This window comes from Phodopus roborovskii, unplaced genomic scaffold, assembly GCF_943737965.1.
Source record: "Phodopus roborovskii unplaced genomic scaffold, PHOROB, whole genome shotgun sequence".
Lineage (NCBI taxonomy): Eukaryota > Metazoa > Chordata > Mammalia > Rodentia > Cricetidae > Phodopus > Phodopus roborovskii.
Genome location: NW_026125575.1, coordinates 1,830,681 through 1,850,011, shown reverse-complemented (window position 1 = coordinate 1,850,011; position 19,331 = coordinate 1,830,681). Strand labels below are relative to the sequence as shown.

The 19,331-nt window shown below is 44.8% G+C and overlaps 1 protein-coding gene across 1 annotated transcript in view; it reads left to right on the top strand.

Annotated features, from left to right (window-relative positions):
• Rapgef5 (Rap guanine nucleotide exchange factor 5) overlaps positions 1–19,331 on the top strand; it is a 212,260-nt gene that overhangs the window by 145,627 nt on the left and 47,302 nt on the right. The window contains exons 10-11 of the mRNA XM_051177828.1: positions 7,616–7,734; positions 8,202–8,290. Coding sequence (XP_051033785.1) covers positions 7,616–7,734; positions 8,202–8,290 — 208 coding nt within the window. The remainder of the gene's footprint in view (positions 1–7,615; positions 7,735–8,201; positions 8,291–19,331) is intronic.

Below are 19,331 nucleotides of genomic sequence, written 5' to 3'. Positions count from 1 at the left end.
AGCCGCCTGTCATTTTGTTGTTCACGTGACATAGACCTAGGGGACAATGACATTTAATGTTTGCCTTACTGATGTGATGCTTAGCCTCTTAAATATTAGTTGCACGGGAGCTTGGTTTGCTAGAACCCCTGTACATGTTTGAGTGGGCGCTCGGAGCACTTCAGTTCCAGACATGTCCTGTCAGATAGATGCTCAGCACTGAAGGAAAGGAAGTGCAGGGAGTGTGTGAACATCACCGTAAGGGTGACCTTGAGCCACATGAGGGAGCTGGTCCCTCCTCGTTTGCCTGCCCATGGCTTTGTGTGCTCAGTACACCCTTATCAAGTGAATATCATGTGCCTGGCCCTGATCCGTTCTTTGGGAAAAGGACAGAAGGCACAGTCCCTGTCCTTGGAATGGCATCTTTTAGTGGAGAAGAACAGAAAACAGATGACCAGAGGTCATATGGTCAAATGACGGGTGTTGGAATAGGATGTTTTTGGATATCTCATCTAAATTGAGGGAGTGAGTGTCAGGAGACACCAAAGACACCAAACCTCATTAGATGAGGTGATAAACCTGAATTCCTGTGTGTAAGCTGGTCTGTACTGTTATCTCACTACACCATCAGAAGATCCTCTAAGCTCCCAAAGCCCATCTCTGAGCCCCTGGGTAAGGATCTTATAAAGTATGTACTCATAGGGCACCAGGGATATGCTCCCCCCAGGAGAGGCCAAAGGCTGCTTTCAAGGTCACCTGGGAAGGGAATTAGGAATAATGGGAGCACCAAGCTAGGAGCCAAGACCCTTCCAGCAGGCTAAGAAATGCATTCACTATCACTTTTTCTTGGTCATACTGTGATGTACGAAAACAAAAAGATAACCAGAAGCTTGACTCGGGACAGTAAAATGAAAGCCTGCTAAGCTGTGAACATCACTCTTCTCCTTGCCTTTAAACAAACAAACAAACAAAAACAGTATATTTACAACTGCACATTGTCATCCTGGAAAAATCAAACAAGAAGACAAGACGATTGTCTGTGTGAATAACTTAGAAGAACACTAGTTTGATGCAGCGGTACAAAAGCAGAGTTGATGTAAGTCAGTGGAAGGTTGTTGCTCAAATTCAGGGTCGTATACTGGAACTGAGTGAATACATCAACAATGTTCATCCAGCAAGTGGATCAGGCACAAGGAACTCTGGGGGACTTAGCAGCCCTGCCCTGTTTTCTTATTCTTCCAGAAGGCTCTTTGCAGGGGGTCATAAGTCTCTGCAATCCAATTACCCTCTTATCAGGCAGGCTCCCCTGCTGACAGCTGAGGACTACTCACTGTTTGCTTTTGTGTTTCTTCTTCTACCGCCTCCAATAATGTGCCCATGGTGGAACTGCGAGGTATCCACTTGGCAAGTCCCTAGAGCTCCCGCAGTACCCCTGCAGTGGGAATGAGCACTGGTCTCTGCAGATCTGGGGCTAAAGTATGTGTTAGGGGCAAGGACTTTCCCTGAAGATGCGCACATTGGGCTCGGGGCCATGCACAGAGGTAGACCACAGCAGAGCATGGTATCTCCTGGAACTGAAGACATCCAAGCCATCATCCCACCTTCCAAAGCTATTCGTTACTCAGGGTACATGCCACTGGCTTGGTCCTCTGGTCCTTACTCCAAGATGCTATCTCATTTCTCCTCAGGGGGATTCACCCGCAGGCTTCCTCCTTCCCATAGCGTGCCCCATTACCCTGCTGCCACTAATGGGAATGCTTGACGCTTAACACTTAATGACGATGCTTTTTCTCCATAACTCCATAACCCATCCCTTTATCACTCCACACCAAATGCCAGGGCAGTTTGCAGACCTCATTTTACCCCATCTGTGCCTCCCGACCAGAGACCAGTGTGAGGACCATACTCCTGCAGTGAATCGAGCACAAGAGGCCTCTTGTGCAAGGATCTGGAGGCTTCATGCTCTTGAGGGGCGTCCTAGGGAGAGAGTTACTAGAAGATACTCTGAGGACTCAGGGAGAGATCCCAAGGCAGTGAGGCTTTTCTCTGGATTACTGTCTAGAAACTAGGGTAATTCCATGGCTAAGTCTTACCCTCCCTTCAGAGAGTGCAGGCCAGGGCAGAGCTACCACTGTCATTGAAGAAAGAGCAGCATGTGGAAGATAAGGCTTTGGGGAATTCTGAGGGTTGAACGATATTCGTTCTCGGTTCAGATGTCATGAATAAATAGCTGCGTTTTTATTTCAAGCCATGATGATTCTCTGGTAACCTTGTCTGGTGTTGAGTCCCTACAAAACTGCTTAAACAGAACATCCACGGCTAGCTGTAAGTGCCAGCTCAGCTCAGTGTCAGGGTCTGAAAGTATGGGGTGAGGGAGAGCTGTGTCTTTTCTTTCTATTCTCTTACTGGACTTCAACACGGAATGTGTTTGTGACCAGGTGTGCATGAGGTGTTGGGGTGGTCAACAGGAAATATGGGCAGTTCTGTGCTGACCCAAGCTCAGTTACCCACAATTCAACTGGATTCTGACACTGTCTCCAAGGGAGTGGCATCAGATCCCTGGCATTGTCCACCAGGGTGTAGATCCCACAGGGTGAGCATTGAGCGCTATAAGACTGCCCCAAATTTTGATGCCAATCACACCCTCCAGATTATTTATTTACCCATGCTTCTGATATATTGACTGTAATTTAGAGTTTCCGCAAGCTCCCCCTTTTGGCTCAGTTGATTTTTCTAAAGTGGCTACAGAAGCCAGGAAAACCTGTTTACCAGTTTATTGTAAGTAATATTTTAAAGGATGCAAATGAACAGCAGAGAAATATGGAGGACAAGGTGGTTTAGAAGGGTCCCAGGTACAAGAGCCCCCTTCCTACGCAGCTGGGATGTGCTGCTCTCCGAACAAACTCACCTTCCCAGAAGCCCCGTGCAAAATCCTTTAGGGATTTTTTTTAATGCAGATTTCCTTTTGTAGGTATGATTGATTAATTCATTGGCCACTGGTAACCATTGAGACCTTTAGAGCTGGGGACAGGGGCTGAGAGTTGGTTCTACTAGCAACCGGGCCTCCTATGATGGTACTATTTGTTGGCTTTCCAAATGTGACCTCATTAATATAAATTCAGGTGGGTGTGTGGAAAGGGATACGTTTTGAGTAAAAGAAGATTGCCTTCTTCCTCTGTAGTCCTGGACCTGCTCAAGCGATGTCAAGAACCAAGAATAAAAGATTAAATACTTACACTAAAGATGTTCCTAGTACACTAGCCACTTCAGAAACTCTCAGCATTATAGACAATGTAAAACTGGGACCTAGGACCCAACCCCAAACCTGGGGCCTCTAGTCTTCACTACGCAGAACTGTTCACATTGAACCTTTGCTGTGTTGGCTAAAGCCTCTATTGTTGGCCCATGAGATAGCCCCTCAATGATCACAACTGCTCTCCCCTTCTATAGCCAGGCAGACACTCTGTGATGAAGGGCTGTTTTACTAATGTCCTCTCCCCACCCTGGCTTCTGATGTCTCTTTGCTGTCTCTTACCCTGGATGGGCCTCATCAGTCACTATTTTCCTCTAAGGCCCCTGGGCACTTAGAGCAGGTCATAAAACCATGCACGGATGTGTTTTCTAGCCTCAGCAGTTCAGGAGCTGCTGTCAGGCGGTCCTTCTCATACATAACTGCTTCCCTGAGGCCACTTTCCCAATAATAGCTTCTTTAGGCTACCAGCCCCATGCCCTGCACCCCTTACCCCTCCCCCAGAATCTGCTTCGGTACTGGTGTACCAAGGTAGAAGCCATTGCACATAATATCTCCACCTCCCTTATTTCGTTTTCACTGAGCCAGTGGATTCCATCTGAAAGGAAGTCTATTTTGTAGCCTGGTCCTACATTAGTGGGACATTCTTTTAATGTGCGTTGGTGTTTTGCCTGCATGCATGTGTTTATTAAGATGTCAGATCTCCTGGAAACTGGAGTTATAGACAGTCGTGAGCTGCCATATGGGTGCCCGGAGTTGAACCCCGGTCTTCTGGAAGAGCAGCCATTTCTCTGGAAGAGCTTAGCTGTGTCTCTATTCCCCACATTTGTGTTCTTTGGTCCTACTCCCCATTCTTGGCTAGGGCACAGGCTTTCCAGGCTGCCCCAGCCCCCATATATTGAAATTCTCAGGTTGTACGCCTCTCCCTCCTTTCTAGATCCCTCCTTCATTCCCTCCCTCCCCTCTCCCTCCCTCCCTCCCTCCTCCACCTGTGGATTAGAAGCAAAGCTTCATGGTTCTTTCTCTACCACTGAGCTATACTCTAGGCTCCTTTTCACAATTATAGTCAATCTTTTGGTAAGTGGCCCAGGTTGGCTTTGAACATGTGATCCTCCTGCCTTGGCTTCCAGAGCATTCATGCTATGGCTTCTTCTTACCCCAACATGATGCCTAGGCTTTTCCTGGACTTGCCCATTTGAACTTTGGGGATGACAGGGTCTTCCTGGGACCTCCTGACACAGCTCCTCTGCTTCCCCTTTGGCTCCTCTGGCTTCTGTCCCTCATCATCTCTGAGTACTTTCCCCAAGGCTGTTCCTATTGCTGTTCGTGTCTTACCCTGTTTTTCTCATTAAATCCAGTTTCATAGTTTTCCCACTTCTCAGTTCTCCCTTGACTTCACCAAATGCCAACATTTGACTTCCTAACAAATGTGTCTCTACCCTTGGTTGGCCTCTGTGCAGAAAACTGAGTTTTCCTCCTAAGTGTCCTAAGGCATCAGCTGTTTTATTTGAGCCACCCTTCCTCTGAGGATCCTGTCCTGTTTAACAGCTTAGTTGTCTCTGACCACCAAACCATTTGCCTTGTTCCCCACACTTAGCCACACCTTAGGGTAGTGGTTCTTAACCCGTGGGTTGAGACCCCCGATGACCTTTCACAAGGGTTGACTAAGACCACCAGGAAACACAAGAGATTGACCTTACCATCCGTAACAGTAGCAAGATTACAGTTACAGATTATCAGCGAAAATAATTTTATGGCTGGGGGGTCACCACATCATGAGGAAACTATATTAAAAGGTCGCAGCCGCGTGAGGAAGGTTGAGAACCGATGCTCTGGGGTGTGTGCCAAGCCGTAATTGGGTTTTCATGGTGCCGGTTAACTTGGAGTAGAAAGGAGCTTGTCTTATTCATCTTTGCTTGCCGTTTAGTGTCCGCCAGTGTGTCCTACCTAAAAAGGACTTCATTATTTGTTACATAAGTGACTGTCGATTAGGCGTCTTAATGCTTCTATTTCATGGGCAATCTGTCATTGAACATATTTTCCATCATTAGTTCTAATACTTATTTTTACCATAGCAAGTACTGAAATAAAGATTTCATAAAAATCACAACCTCTTTTCCCCCTTTGTGAGGGAGAGAAATAAGGGGAAGGTAACCGCATTAGGAAGCATTAATCTAGCCCTCCTTCATAGATGGCTATAATACACAGGATTCTTGCATCTTCACAGCAGGTTCCGGTCATTTACATCCCCCCCCCCCATTACTCATTGATTTCTCTGCCTTCTCCCTTCTTTATTTTTAACAGGTTTCAAAATGGAACCTATTACAATGACATAAGATGCTATTGATAGTACATCAATCTGATTCAGCTATTCTCTGCCCAGTAAAGTATGGCTGCTGTGTGCACAGCCATGTAATACATATCACTTACACAGACATTAGAGGAACCCTGCCCATCCATATGTATGTGTGCAGCCTGCAAAAGTTAATAATGCCATATATCATGTGCACGAAGGATGTAAAACGTACTTCAGGATGACGGCAGCTCATATAAAATGAATATTGGCTGACGATTAGAGGAAGCCAGGGGAAGAATTTTGTCTTTTTCACATCTGTTCTTTCAAATAATACAATTATGTGTCTTACTTAATGTGTCTCATCCCAGCCTCCTTCTGCTTCTGCTCCCTCTTCTTTGGCCCATAGATACCCCTCTCTCCGGCCTTTTAAGTTCACTTCAGCTGCATGGGTAACAAAAGGACTGCTTTGGAGAAATGAAAGATAGCAATTACACATTGGTATTCATGTTAGAGGAGTCAGACTGACCTCCTTGGGGAGTTGAACAATGAATATCCAGCATTAATTGCCACAGACACCATGTGTCTGACCTTGCTGAAACATAATACATCAGTTCTATGCTGCAAAATTATTTGCCAGTAAGAGGTTTAAAAGGAATGATCACACAATTAAATTGCTGTTTAGGATGACCGATATTGCTTGTTTTTGAGAAAATCTGGGAGGATGTACATTTTCTTAGAAATTCCTCAGTTGAGGTCACTGTCGGATTGCTGATCTGCTTAGCAGTTATGGTGATATCAGTGCCTTTCTTGTCTTGGAAAAAGAATAATACACAGATATACATGATGGACCTATAGAAGCAACTATAAGGCATTTGGATATGGCATTTTTATCCTTGTAGGAGGGTGGGCTATCTATCCTTCTATGTGCTTGTACCTAATTGTAGGTAGGATCTTCTCAGCAGCAGAAATGTGCTATCACAGGTTTCCTTCGCAAACAGCTGATGTCATCTTTAAGAGGAAACTGACTTGCTCTCAAGCAACTTTTCTTGCTCTAATCTTCTTCTCAAATCATCATAGAACATAGAAGTTGGATTTTCTTATGTGTCTCTTATACTTTTTTTATTTTTTTCCTGGTGGTCTTCCTGTGGCTGGGCTGGGTGCACATTATGAGTGTCACAGCAAATGCCCTGGAAGTTTGTGCCCCTGGCTTAGACTTGGGTCCATACTGCTGGATCAGCAGGAAGCATCCCCTGCCTGAGCCAGGTCAGGCACTGGCTCTGCACAGTGAGAGCTGTGTGTGCAGAAATGAATGATGGTTAAGCTTCTCGCCTTTTTAAAATGGGACAGAGATGAAGGAAGTCAGTGCAGGGGCCCCTGGCATTGGGGTTTTAGCCTAGAGGACATTCTAACTAGACATCCATCTTGGCGTGTACTCAGGTAAAACAAGTGCCTGATAAATTTAAAAGCATGGTTAAGACTCTCTCTCTGCCTGTGTGTGTGTGTGTGTGTGTGTGTGTGTGTGTGTATGTGTTTCTCAGGGGAGAATGGCAGGATTTGACCTGAGTGGTTCAATAGGTTGCCATTTGCTCACCTTTTAAAGCAAGCCTTGGCTCGTTATTTTAATGTTTAATAGTAGTTAGGCTGTGATTGTTCTGATTTAATAATGCTTAAGCATAATTAGCCAGGTAGAAGACTGCAGTTAGTATGCTCTGCATTTTGAAACTTTAAGTTTCTATTCCCTAAATCAAATTGTCCCTGAGGGTAGTTGTAAAAATAAACTCTTGGAATCCTCATTTCACACACACACACACACACACACACACACACACACACACACACTCACTCTCTCTCTCTTTCTCTCTCTCTCTCTCTCTCTCATGCACAACACACTCTGCCTTGGCACCTTTAAGTCTCTAAGGCTTTCTGTGTTTCCAGAGACCTTGAGCCTAGATTCTGTACTTATTAATGCCTGACCAGGCGCCTAATTCCTCCCAGCTCTTTGAAGAAATGAGGTGAGGATAGTTGGCTTCTTTTTTAATTTTCTTTCCCCTTTTCCTTCTCTCATCCATCACTCTGATCTACAATTAAAGCAAGATGATGAAGTGGCGATGGTTCAGGTTAAAGAGCAAGGCCAGAGGGTGCTGGTGCTGAAGAAAGTAGCGAGCTGTGGCCCAGCCCCCACCACGGGGGGTGCGGAGAGCGACGCCAGGTGAGATTCCCCGCAGCCCAGCCACGTTCTGGGTTTCCTTCCTTTCCGCTGTTTTCCCTCCCTGCTCCCTCTCGCTCACTCGCTCTGCTGCCGCCTGCCCTACCCTCCCTCCCTCCCTCCCTCCCGCTTTTCTCTCCGCCTCTCCAGCGTTCTAGCTGACTGCAGAGCTCTTAGCAGCCAGATGGACTCAGCTCCCAGTGAAAGGACAAGGATGGCAAGATCTTTTAGCCTTTAGGGGGATGCCTTTGTTAGGCACCGTTCACAATGGGCAGCTCCCGCCTGCGGGTCTTTGACCCCCATCTAGAGAGGAAAGATTCCGAGGCTCTCTCGGGGCGCCAGCTGCCCTTGCCTACCTTCGATGTGCCTTATTTCAAATACATCGACGAAGAAGATGAGGATGATGAATGGAGCAGCCGCTCACAGTCGTCCACTGAGGATGACTCAGTGGACTCTCTGCTCTCTGACAGATATGTGGTGGTGTCTGGGACCCCGGAGAAGATCTTGGAGCACCTTTTGAATGACTTGCACCTGGCAGAGGTCCAGCACAAAGAAACAGGTAAGCCTGGTGGTGGTGGTGGTGGTGGTAGGGTTTGGGGAGTGTGTATGTGTGGGGTCTCCTGCCTCCAAAACAGCAGCAGCAGCTGCGTTTCCCCCTTCAGCATCCCCAGGGGCGAGGCTCCCACTGTTTGGGAAATCAGAATGGGCTGGAAAAGCATATGCTTTGTGTGGCTCACCCTATGCGTGCTCGGTTTGTTTCAATCCAGTAAATGGACACATGGAGTTCTTGAGCAGCGGCCTGGGAAGTGGCCGTGGAAAGAAAATGAGGTGAAGGCAGACGCGTGCGCGCGTGGTTGGTCATTTTTGCCAAATCTCACGTAAAGCCACTTGGCAAGAAGCCAGTATTCAATAACTCCTGTGCTATGAAAAGCAGCCTAAGAGGAAGGCGGGGGGGGGGGGGGGGTGCCAACAGGCTTTCTCTTGATCTATAGGAAATGCCCAGTGAGTGGTTAGAGCACCCTCCCTGCCAAATTGTAAACGATTTCTGCAGCTCCTCAGCTGCAACAGCAACTTCTGCCCCTCTCCAAGTGGTTGCAAACTGCTTGCCCAGAGTAAGGGTTGGAGTGCACCATGTGATACTGCTTCCCTGATCAGACATTAAAGCCTTATTGCTGAGATGTCTTGTCATTTTATTCAGCTGAAACCAAAGGACCGTGTAGCTTTTAGCTTTGTACACGTTTTGAAACAGTGTTACTCTGTGGATAGATGTCTGCTTACAGAAGGAGTGCTTGCTTCTCTTAACCAGCCTCGGTAATCTGTTTCAGCCTACAGTAGTTAACCCAGTGAACAGGCTTCTGGCAGTAGCTTGAAGTTTGCAACTTGATCCGATGACTGCCTTACAAAGGCACCTGTGACCCCCACAGTTTGCAGTGTATTGATTGCATCCAGAAAAGGCAGTTGTTGGTTGTACTCATGCAGAGTAACTGCTTGGGAGAGAATGAAAAACCAGCCCAGGAGCATGTTCCCTAGTGTCTGCCTGTGAGTGGTTAAGAGAAACAATGTTATGTGAATAGGTTAGGCTAAAAACAAAAACAAACAAACAAAAAAAGCTTCATGACACAACCATGTGTCTTACAATATCATTGTTTAGTTTAAAAGTCAAATATTTATTTTGCTTACAATTGGGAAAGAATAAGTTATTGATTATGCACAGGAAATAAGCCATTCTCAATGAAATAAAAGTATCCTGGTGGTACTCACTGGGCTGTTGTGCATTCACACTTTGTACATTTGAGCAACATTCCAAGGCTCTGCCTACAGATGTAGTCATGAGATGAGTTCCCCACATGCTGGTGGCCAGAGGTTGTTGAAAAGAGAGTATTAGGGGCAGGTTGTCCATCACAGAAAGGGCAGGACTCATGCATGGGACAGGTACAGCCATGGAGGATGGAATGATTGCTGCTTCTTAACATCCTAAGCACAGAAACCATTTAATGATAATTTGTTTTCTCCCCTTCCCCTTTATAACATCACTCAGTCTGTATATTCCTTTTTTTTTTTTTTTTAAACATCTTGTGCTTTTTCGGATCAAACACGGGACCTCTGGCAAGCCAGGGAGTGCTCTATTGCTGACTTATACCTGCAGCTGGTTCTTACTTTTGCGAGAGATGGCCCAAGGACTCGCTGATAGATTCAAATTTCGACTGTAAATGACCTGTCACTTTCATGTATTAATGCCAGGAGTTACCCCCTGTCTGTAATGGAAAATGTGTGTTATCCAGTGACATTTATTTCTGCTTTCCTCTCAGTTATATGGACCATAGGGGCCACATGCCACCTCAGGCAAGCACACAAAAGCAAAGAGGACCAGAATTCATTGGATAGCCTCTCGGGCCCTACCTTAGGGGGTTTAGGAAGGGGCGTGTCTGGGTCAGCCTCACCTGATTTCTTGATCGTTCACACGGACACTCCTGCTTCTTCTGAGTTTTGTAAAGACATTTGAAAAAACATACAGTAATAATGTTTCCTCTCATCAAAGGAGGATTATGTGAAAATGAAAAAGCCAGCTTTGAAGAAAGCGATTGATGTGTGTTATAGGAGATACTCTTTATGGGGAAACGGTACACGGCTCTCCTTGAAACTTCAAGGAGAGAACTACCATGTGTTTTTGTTGTTGATAAGTTTTAAAGATATAAAATATGTGTATTCACATTGAAGAGAAACGGTTTATGACTTGTTCTAGTTTGAATGAATTGGATTTTTAACTCAGTGGCGTGACAGAGGTGAGTGACACCTAGGTCAGGTTGGCAGAGACTCATGTATGAGAGCCTAACAGAGGTTCAGAAGCCATATGGAAGACAGATGGAGGGAAGGAGAAGAGGCTGCAATAAAAGTATACAGCAGCATTTTTATGTTGTTGAGAGTCTCTCTTCATGAGATGGAGCCATATGGGGCCCATGTTGCCATATGGTAGCCCCTAGACGTGGCCCTGGTGCCACTAAGGAGTGAAGGGTACATGGAAAGAAAGAAGTGGAAAGCTCTGGAAGCCCTGTGGTGATCACGTGGGACAGACTGTCTTGATCACCCATGGGTGTTAACGTTGACATGGAAGAAGTTGACGGCATTGAATAGAATAGAAAACAGAATTGCTCTGGGAGAAGGCTTTTATTTCTGCTGCTACTTGAGTCAAGAGCAGAACAGAAACGCTTCAACAATTCATATGCAGTATTCTATCACCAAATCAAGATGAGTTTTAAAAATAATAATTTTAGAGATGCATAAAGGCAAACCTACTTGACTGTATTTCTAACTAATTTGACCCGCATACAGTCACCGAGGCGATTTCATGATTCTGCATGTCTTTCCTGTTCGGTGACACCAGATATAGGGATCAACCTGTGATGTGTGTGGAATGAGTGAATGAATGAATGAACGAGATTTAGTTTTTACACTTTTATCAAAGAAGAATGGAGAATGTTGGTAGGGAATAGGCAAACCTTTAAGTACCCAGGTCTTCCTTTGCAGGCAGCTTTGAAATCTTCATAAACCTATGGTAAACAAATACCCTTCTCTTTAGGAATTAGTAATCTAGCGAGCAGCAGTGAGATCCACTGAAATATAAATTTTAACATTTTTTTTTTCTTTTTCACATACTTCTTCATTCTTTTAGATAGGGGGGAAATGCTGAGGGTAGCAGCCGGATATTTGTTTGTGATTGTGATTTTCTTTTCTTTCACTGATCAGGTCCTGACTTGAAACATTCAGAAATGTTCTGCAGCTCTACCTTTCATCTGCCCAGAAATAGGACAGACATTGCTGGGCATTGCCAGCCTGGGAATTACAAAGAAAGAAAGAAATGAGAGGAAGCTAGGAGTGGAGGAGCTGGGGGGAGGGGAGGGGTGGAGGACAGGTGCGAGCCTGGGCTGCCCTGCTGCCCTGCTGTGCACAGGGGTGCTGCTTCTACTTAACCCTTTTCCTCCTGCAGAGAATGAAGTTGGCCTGCAGGTGCTCCTATTTCCAAGCAAGGGAAAACATATCTGATGGGTTACTTCCTATTTCCTTACATTCATTCCCTAATTTCTTATGCATACCTTTGAACAAAGTACGCCTGTGATAACAGGTTCTCAGGGAAAGCAAGCAAGCCAAGCAGGCTAATAGGAAAAGGAAAGCCTACCTTGCTCCTCATTAGACCTGACCTGGTTTCTTTAAGCTATAGCTGCTGCTTTCTCCTCCCCCCCCCCTTTAGTTTCAGGAGGCTGTCGTTCTGTGTAGTCTGTTAATACAACACTGTATAGGCATGTCTCTACAGCCTGCTTTGGTCCTCATACATGCCTCCATGCTGATGGTGATTGGCTTTAAACCTGTGAGTGAGGAAGCATGACCCTTCCAGTTCTTGAGAGGGTGCATAGAGTCTGAGGGGTTTTGGTATTGAGTCTAGGGCAGTGGTTCTCAACCTGTAAATTGGGACCCCCTTGGGACTGGATGACCTTCTCACAGGGGTCGCCTAAGACTATTAGAAAACACAGACATTTACATTGCAATTTGTAACTGTTGCAAAATTAGTTACAAAGTAGCAATGAAAGTAATTTTATGGTCAGGGGTCACCAGCACAGGAGGAACTGTATTAAAGTGTTGCAGCATGAGGGAGGTTGGGAGCCACTGGCTTTGTTGAGCAGTGCACTATAGAACCCTGATTAAGTGGTGCAGGGCCTTTGTTTTCTGTGAAAATCTTTTCTCCTGCCAACACCAAGTTCATAGTAACCTTGAATGTGATATTTTTAATGGAAGAATATAAAGAATGCTGGTTGGAAAGATAGAACAAAATTTTGTTGAACTTCTTCCTTGCTGAGCTTGCCTCCCCTGTCAGAGTCACCAGGCCAATAGTAAGCCTAGCACAGACCCTGTTACAGCTAAGCTTTTTGAGGGTAGATAGATTTTTTTTTTTTTTAAAGATACTGGAAGTGTATCTGTGATTTTACATAATTGATGTGCACATAAACTTACTTTGATAGTGTTTGTTCCTTTGTAGTTTACATCAGCTTCTGTGCTAAGACTGATTGCAGGTCATTGCACATGCTAGCCAAGCTCACCACCACTAAGCCACCTCCACAAATCCCTTGCCCTTTATTTGCAATGTCATGTCACACATTGGCCAATGTAATTCTGTCTGTAGCTGTCTGTAGCCCCAGTGATGGGTGCTAAACAAATAATACTCAGATATTGTGACCCACTTGGGGATTTATGTTTTGAGGCAAGTGAACACCCATAAGTATGGTAGAAAATTTGCTAAAATGAGCTTTTGAAGCTGTGAGTCCCAAATCTGTACTTCATTAGTAAATCAGCTGGAGGCACATTGCAGAGCACAAATGAGATAAGCTCCGAAGTGTCACGTGCCACAATCTACTTTCCTTCAAGGGCTCTCTTCTTCATTTCCAAAATATGCCAAAGAACCATAAAACCCTAGATCTGAGTGGAGCCCAAGGATGCGAGTAAGTATCCTCCAGAATTGTCTGGACGTTGGAAGTGAGGTCACCTCATGCTACTGATACTGCCGCTGTGTTTCCAGAACCTTGCGGAACAGAGCATCAGTGAGTATGGTGCTTGCAATGCAAGCTCAACGGTCCATATGTGGTGGGGATTTATGCGTGTTTGTATAACTTAAAGTTCCTTTGAGAAATTATACTATAACAACATATCTAGTAGATAGCTCTGATTTATGAGCTACTAGCAAAATCCATTTGCAGAGTTTTATTACCAATCCATTTTAGGATATCCAGAAATAGTCTATTGCTTTTGGGAGAGGAGCTACAACCCCCGCCCTCAATAAAATACACTGCATTTTATCTTTACACTGGTCACCCCACTGAGTACTCTCAAGTTTTAACTTTACACATTTCTTCTATGTTTTTAAAAATGCATGTTTTTCACATTATACAGCTTCTACATGCATGTGAATTAGGGCCGTTGAAAATTTAATTCTTTTGTTCCCTGCATAAATATCTTTGACTTACTACTGTGTTGGCACCATTTTATTAGTAAATTCTAATTTACTAATTAGAACTGAAAACAACACAGGCTTACCTTCTAATAGAGTGAAACAAATAGTAAACAAAATGAAGAAAAATAGTGCATAGAAATGATGGGTGGTGTGTAATGAAACTATAGTAAACAAAATGAGGAAAATACTGCATATTAAATGGTAGAAGATGGGTAATTGGTATGGTTTCAGAAGGTAGCTTCAATAACATCTTCCATCTTCCAAAGCAAGTACACTGTAAGTGCTTTAATGGATTCAAAGATCTTAAAAATTAACATGAAAGTTTGGGACCTAACAAAATAGACTTAAGTGAAGTGATGTGTGTTTATTTAAACCAGGTGTTACCGTCACATGGCTGCCTTGAAAGCTAAAGAAGCTGCCTCCCTGGAAATGTTTAACCCTCTAAAACTGGGAAAGTAGCTTTCACCATGACAGAGAACAAGGATGCCTTTTTCAGCATTATGGAGCTGTCATTTTTAAATATTGGGCTCTTTGGTTATGTGCCTACTAGTAAACATCAAGTCAAGGAAAAGCTAAATTCATTAGCACATGCCCCAGGTGCCTCCGAGATGATGAAAAGCACGGGCCATCAGTCAAGGCTTGTTTCCACACAAAGGTCAAAAATGAGGCCCAGCTATGCAGAGTGAGAGCATCAGAGAAGTCGGACCCATGGAGTTCCCATTAGATGTGGCTTCCATTCTGCTCTGGGCTGGGATGAGGCTGTTTTCCATGTTGCAGTTTTGCAATTCCTTTAGCTTCTCTCTGAACTGCTAATACAGAGAATGTATTTGTCAAGCATAATTGAAGCATTGGGAGACTTTATAAATTCACATTAACTAAGTGGTGGGATAATTAGAACTGAGTAGAAATAATTCTTCTCGGTTGCCTCATAATAAACACACACACACACACACACACACACACACACAGCAGGGGGGGCGCTTAGACCACATGAAGCCTGAGGTCCCTGCAGACCTGAAATCCAGGGTTCAAAGGTCACTCAAAATGACAATTCATTTATCCAAACCTTGCCTCATTAGGTGGGTCCTTGGGCAGAATAATCATCCTCATTTAATGGACTTCGATGTTGAGGTAGAAGTTAATTAAATTGTGCCAGTGATTGAGTGTACATTTCAATCTAGAAATGAGCCCAGATGTACTCCTAGCTTTATTCCAAAGACCGCTCTCGTTAGAGACTGGAGTCGTGGGTGAATGGCGTAACTGGAGTAAACACAGCTCAACTCAGCCTTACATACACTCACTTGAGAGAAGCACACAGGACCTGCTTCCTGTCTTCCAGGTATGAGAAGGATGGCCACCTGGGCAGCTAGCTGACTGGAAATGTCAAAGGAGGGAAGGGAGGTAGAGACGGACAGACAGACCGACCTAGACCCGAACTCTCAGATGGGACTGGGGGAGAGCCATTTTGTCTGTGGATGTCATCGGATATGTCCATCATCCCTGGGTCGGTCTGTTCACACCACTTTTGGGCGTGCAGTTACATATGGTAACAAGGGAACTGATGCTTTTACACGGCCCGTTGATGGAGGGTTAATTAATTTCCTGTAGGAAATGAAGCAAGACAAAGCTAAGTGAGACTGACAGCATCCTTAACACACACTGACCGGCCAAGGACTCGTGGGCGTTTCCACGGCAGTGTAACCTGTGGGGGAAGGGGTCATTGGGGCAGCACACCTGATTCAGAAACAAATGGTACCTAGTTAGGTGGGCCTGGATCACTGGGATGCTTTTGTCTTGTCCTTGAGAACGGCCTTCATATAGCCCAGACTGGCCTCACAGCTTCTGATCCTCCTGATTGTGCTTCTTGAGTGCTGGGAGAACAGGGGTGTGTGCCATGCTGGTTTCATGTAGTACTGGGGACTTGAACCTGTGGCTTTGTGAATGCTCCAACTGCACTCTGCCAGCTGAGCTATGATATGACCCTAACCACAGGATACTTGTTACTGGAAACATTCTTCTTCTGTTCATTTCCCATTTGAGCTGTAGTTTATATCTGAATTATATTTTTTGTTTTTGTTGGGGTTTTTTGTTTGTTTGTTTTGTTTTGTTTTTTCCAAGACAGTGTTTCTCTGTATTGTTTTGGAGCCTGTCCTGGAACTAGCTCTGTAGACCAGGCTGGCCTCGAAATCAGAGATTCGCCTGCCTCTGCCTCCCGAGTCCTGGGATTAAAGGCTACCAAGGCCGGGCCTGAATTATATTTTTAATATTATGAATAGCATCATCAAAGTTAATACAAGCTGTTACAGTTTTTTTCAATGAAAGATAACTTATGCAGCGGTTAGTCAGTAATAAGAGAGAACTACACAGGAAAAGCATTTCATTAGGCCTTTTAAGTAGCGTGTAAATGAGTTACATATTGACAAAGCAGAAACTAAAACATTCAATAATTTAAAATGACTGAGCAGACAACTTCATTGGGGAAATAATCTCCACAATGCAATATCTTAGTTTTGTGACCAGTGTGGCTTTTGGTCTGTCTAGAGCAATGGTTCTCAACTGTGGGTTGCAATGCCTTTGGGGATTGACTGACACTTTCACAGGGGTCACCTAAGACCATGGGAAAACAAAGATATTTACATTATCATTTATAACAGTAGCAACATTGTTGTTTTGAAGTAATGAAAATAATGTTATGGTTGGGGGCCATCACAACATGAGGAACTGAATTCTAGGGTCGCAGTGTGACGTTTTCTGAAGGAAAACTCTGCCTTCATAGCTTACAGACTTTTAAACATTATTTTCTCAACTAAGTCTTGGATATCATATTGGCATGTTTTAATGCTTTTACTAGAAACACATTGGAGTTTGCCTGAGTCTGGCTGTTTCCATATTCATTTTCATGTGAGATACTGAAATTCATGAGCCCAGACATTGTCTATAGTGAGCTTGATGTCTCTTCTTATATGCCCTGTGACAGCAGCAACTGCAGGTCCTTGAAGGTTAGGCTATAGCTCAGTGGCAGCATGCTTGCCCAAGCTTACGTAAGCCCTCCCCTCCCCCATTCTTCAAAAACAAAAATCACCTGAAAATGTGTCAGTGTCAAAGATTGGAAAAACAAAACCTGTCCTCTTTCTCTTTCTGTGTTTTTCCTTGAGCCAGAGAGAGATTTGAGCTGTCTTTCCCTAGGAGTGATAGATTTAGGGTGAAATTATCAGATTATTTGTCTGAGTCTCAAAATGCTTGTGACATCTTCAAGTACAATGTATCATCTTACCAGAAACATGGAAAGGAGACAGTCTCTCTGTTTCTATCTCCCCATCTCTCTCTGTGTCTCTCTGTCCCTGTCCGTATGTCTACCTGCCTCTCAGTCTGCCTCTCTGCCTCTCTGTCCCTGTCTCTCTGCTTCTGTCTCTCTCTGCCCCTGTACCTGTGTTCTATGTCTCTGTCTCTCTGGGTCTCTTTCTCTGTCTTTGTCTCCATGTCTCTCTATCCCTGTCTCTGTCTCCCTCTGTCTGTCTGTCTGTCTGTGTCTCCACCCAACCTTTTGCAGAGGGTGCTCAGCCTTGTGAGTCTGAAGGATTATTAGCTGATGTCACTTCTTTGGTTATAATCACTGAATGTTAATCCCTCACAGCATGTTTCAATCAAATCAGTGTTTCATTTAAAGGCTACAATGTCACAGAATTGCCTTAGCTGACAACAAGTACGCATCTAAAAGGAACAGACTTTGTATGGGAGAATTTTTGCCCTGTCCCTTCTCACAATTCATCTTTTCCTCTTTTCTCATTGGCTCAGCTCATTTTACCCACTTTCCTGCCTTTCTGCCCTCAGGCCTTCTTGCCTGACAACTGAAACCAGCCTTTGATTCTGTGTATACCGTTTCAGTCCCTACTGGGCTGGCACTCCTTCCCCCAAATCTTAGAAATAAACATGGAATTAGTCATGATTGTCAAATAAGGATGGACAGTGTGAAAAACAGAACCAGAATCTTCCAGAATATCCTGTCATCGTCTAAATAGTGGCAGACCATAATTTTCAGAGAAGTTCCATCTCCCTCTCCAGGCCTGGTGGTCTTGCCTCCACTCAGTCTGCTGGCAATCCCCAACTTGTAAAGGAGCACCACTCAGTGTGAACATGAACTTACAAGTAAATAGTGTGTACAGGCGGGCATTTGTGCCTGAGCGCCCAGTCTGAAGGGAACATAGCTTAGGTCAGTGACTGTGTGAGCCTCTGCTGTGTGTGTGTGACTGTGTGAGCCTCTGCTGTGTGTGTGTGACTGTGTGAGCCTCTGCTGTCTGTGTGTGAGCCTCTGCTGTGTGTGTGTGACTGTGTGAGCCTCTGCTGTGTGTGTGTGACTGTGTGAGCCTCTGCTGTCTGTGTTTGAGCCTCTGCTGTGTGTGTGTGACTGTGTGAGCCTCTGCTGTCTGTGTGTGAGCCTCTGCTGTGTGTGTGTGACTGTGTGAGCCTCTGCTGTGTGTGTGTGACTGTGTGAGCCTCTGCTGTCTGTGTGTGACTGTGTGAGCCCCTACTGACCGTGGAGCCTCTGATGTCCTCCCTGTGGCCTGTCACCAGGCTCTATGCCTATTACGTCACATCATGCCAAGGTAGTTTTCTCCTGGTCTTTTTTTATATCACATATTGTGCTGTTGTATAGCAAGCTTCTAGATCTTAAACCTAGTGTCCCGTAGTGTGGTTTTATTAAGTGAAAATAAAGCACAGGCAAATGACTCAACAACAGAACGTATAGGAAGAATGCCCAAGGCCTGTCTCCAGCACATCGAGCAAACCAAAAACCTGATTACCATTTCATCCTAAATGGAGCTCTTTTCCTCATAATGGTGCCTGCAAGCTGTGCAATCTCACCTCATTTTAGATTGGCCTTAACTTGGTGGCTTTGCATGCCGGTTTCCATGAAATTGATGATTTCTGGAATAATTCCAGAACACAGATTCTGTTGGTGTTGATTGGCATGGTGTGTACACCTCAGAATGCTGACTGTTTAAGAGCCTCTTCTGGGGTGGGGGTAGGCTCTGTTCTCATTAAACAAGTAGACACATGGAGGAATCGACTTCCCCAAACCCAAGGTACTGAGGTCAGTCAGGGTAAATTCAGAGCACCAATGGCTGCTGACATGTTCCCTTCTTACTTGACTGAGAAACCTAAGAACCAGGATCACATGTACGATCTTGTCATTGGGCCTCTGAGAACTTCTGGTATAAATGCATTATTTGTGATTGGACCGTGGCTGCATGCTATAACGAAACTCTAGGCAGGATGATTTAAACGTGGCGTGAATCTTTTTCTCTTTCCTGTGTAAACAAATGTGGAGAAATGTGATGCTGCTTAGACCACTCTACTGTGAGTGCTAGGGTTTCTTCCAGGTGAATGTTCCAGGACACCCCATAGAGCTTTGATTTCACAGGCAGGAGGGATGCTAGCATGCCTGTCCCTACAACCCCAAGGGGAGGCCTGAGAACCCCTGTATCCCACACATGCATGTGTGCCACAGCCTTGGTCTGGTTCCCATTGGCCAGAACATAGTCTCACGGCCACTTACCGTCTACAAGCTGGGCATCACATCACGCTGTTTTATTTTGTTTTT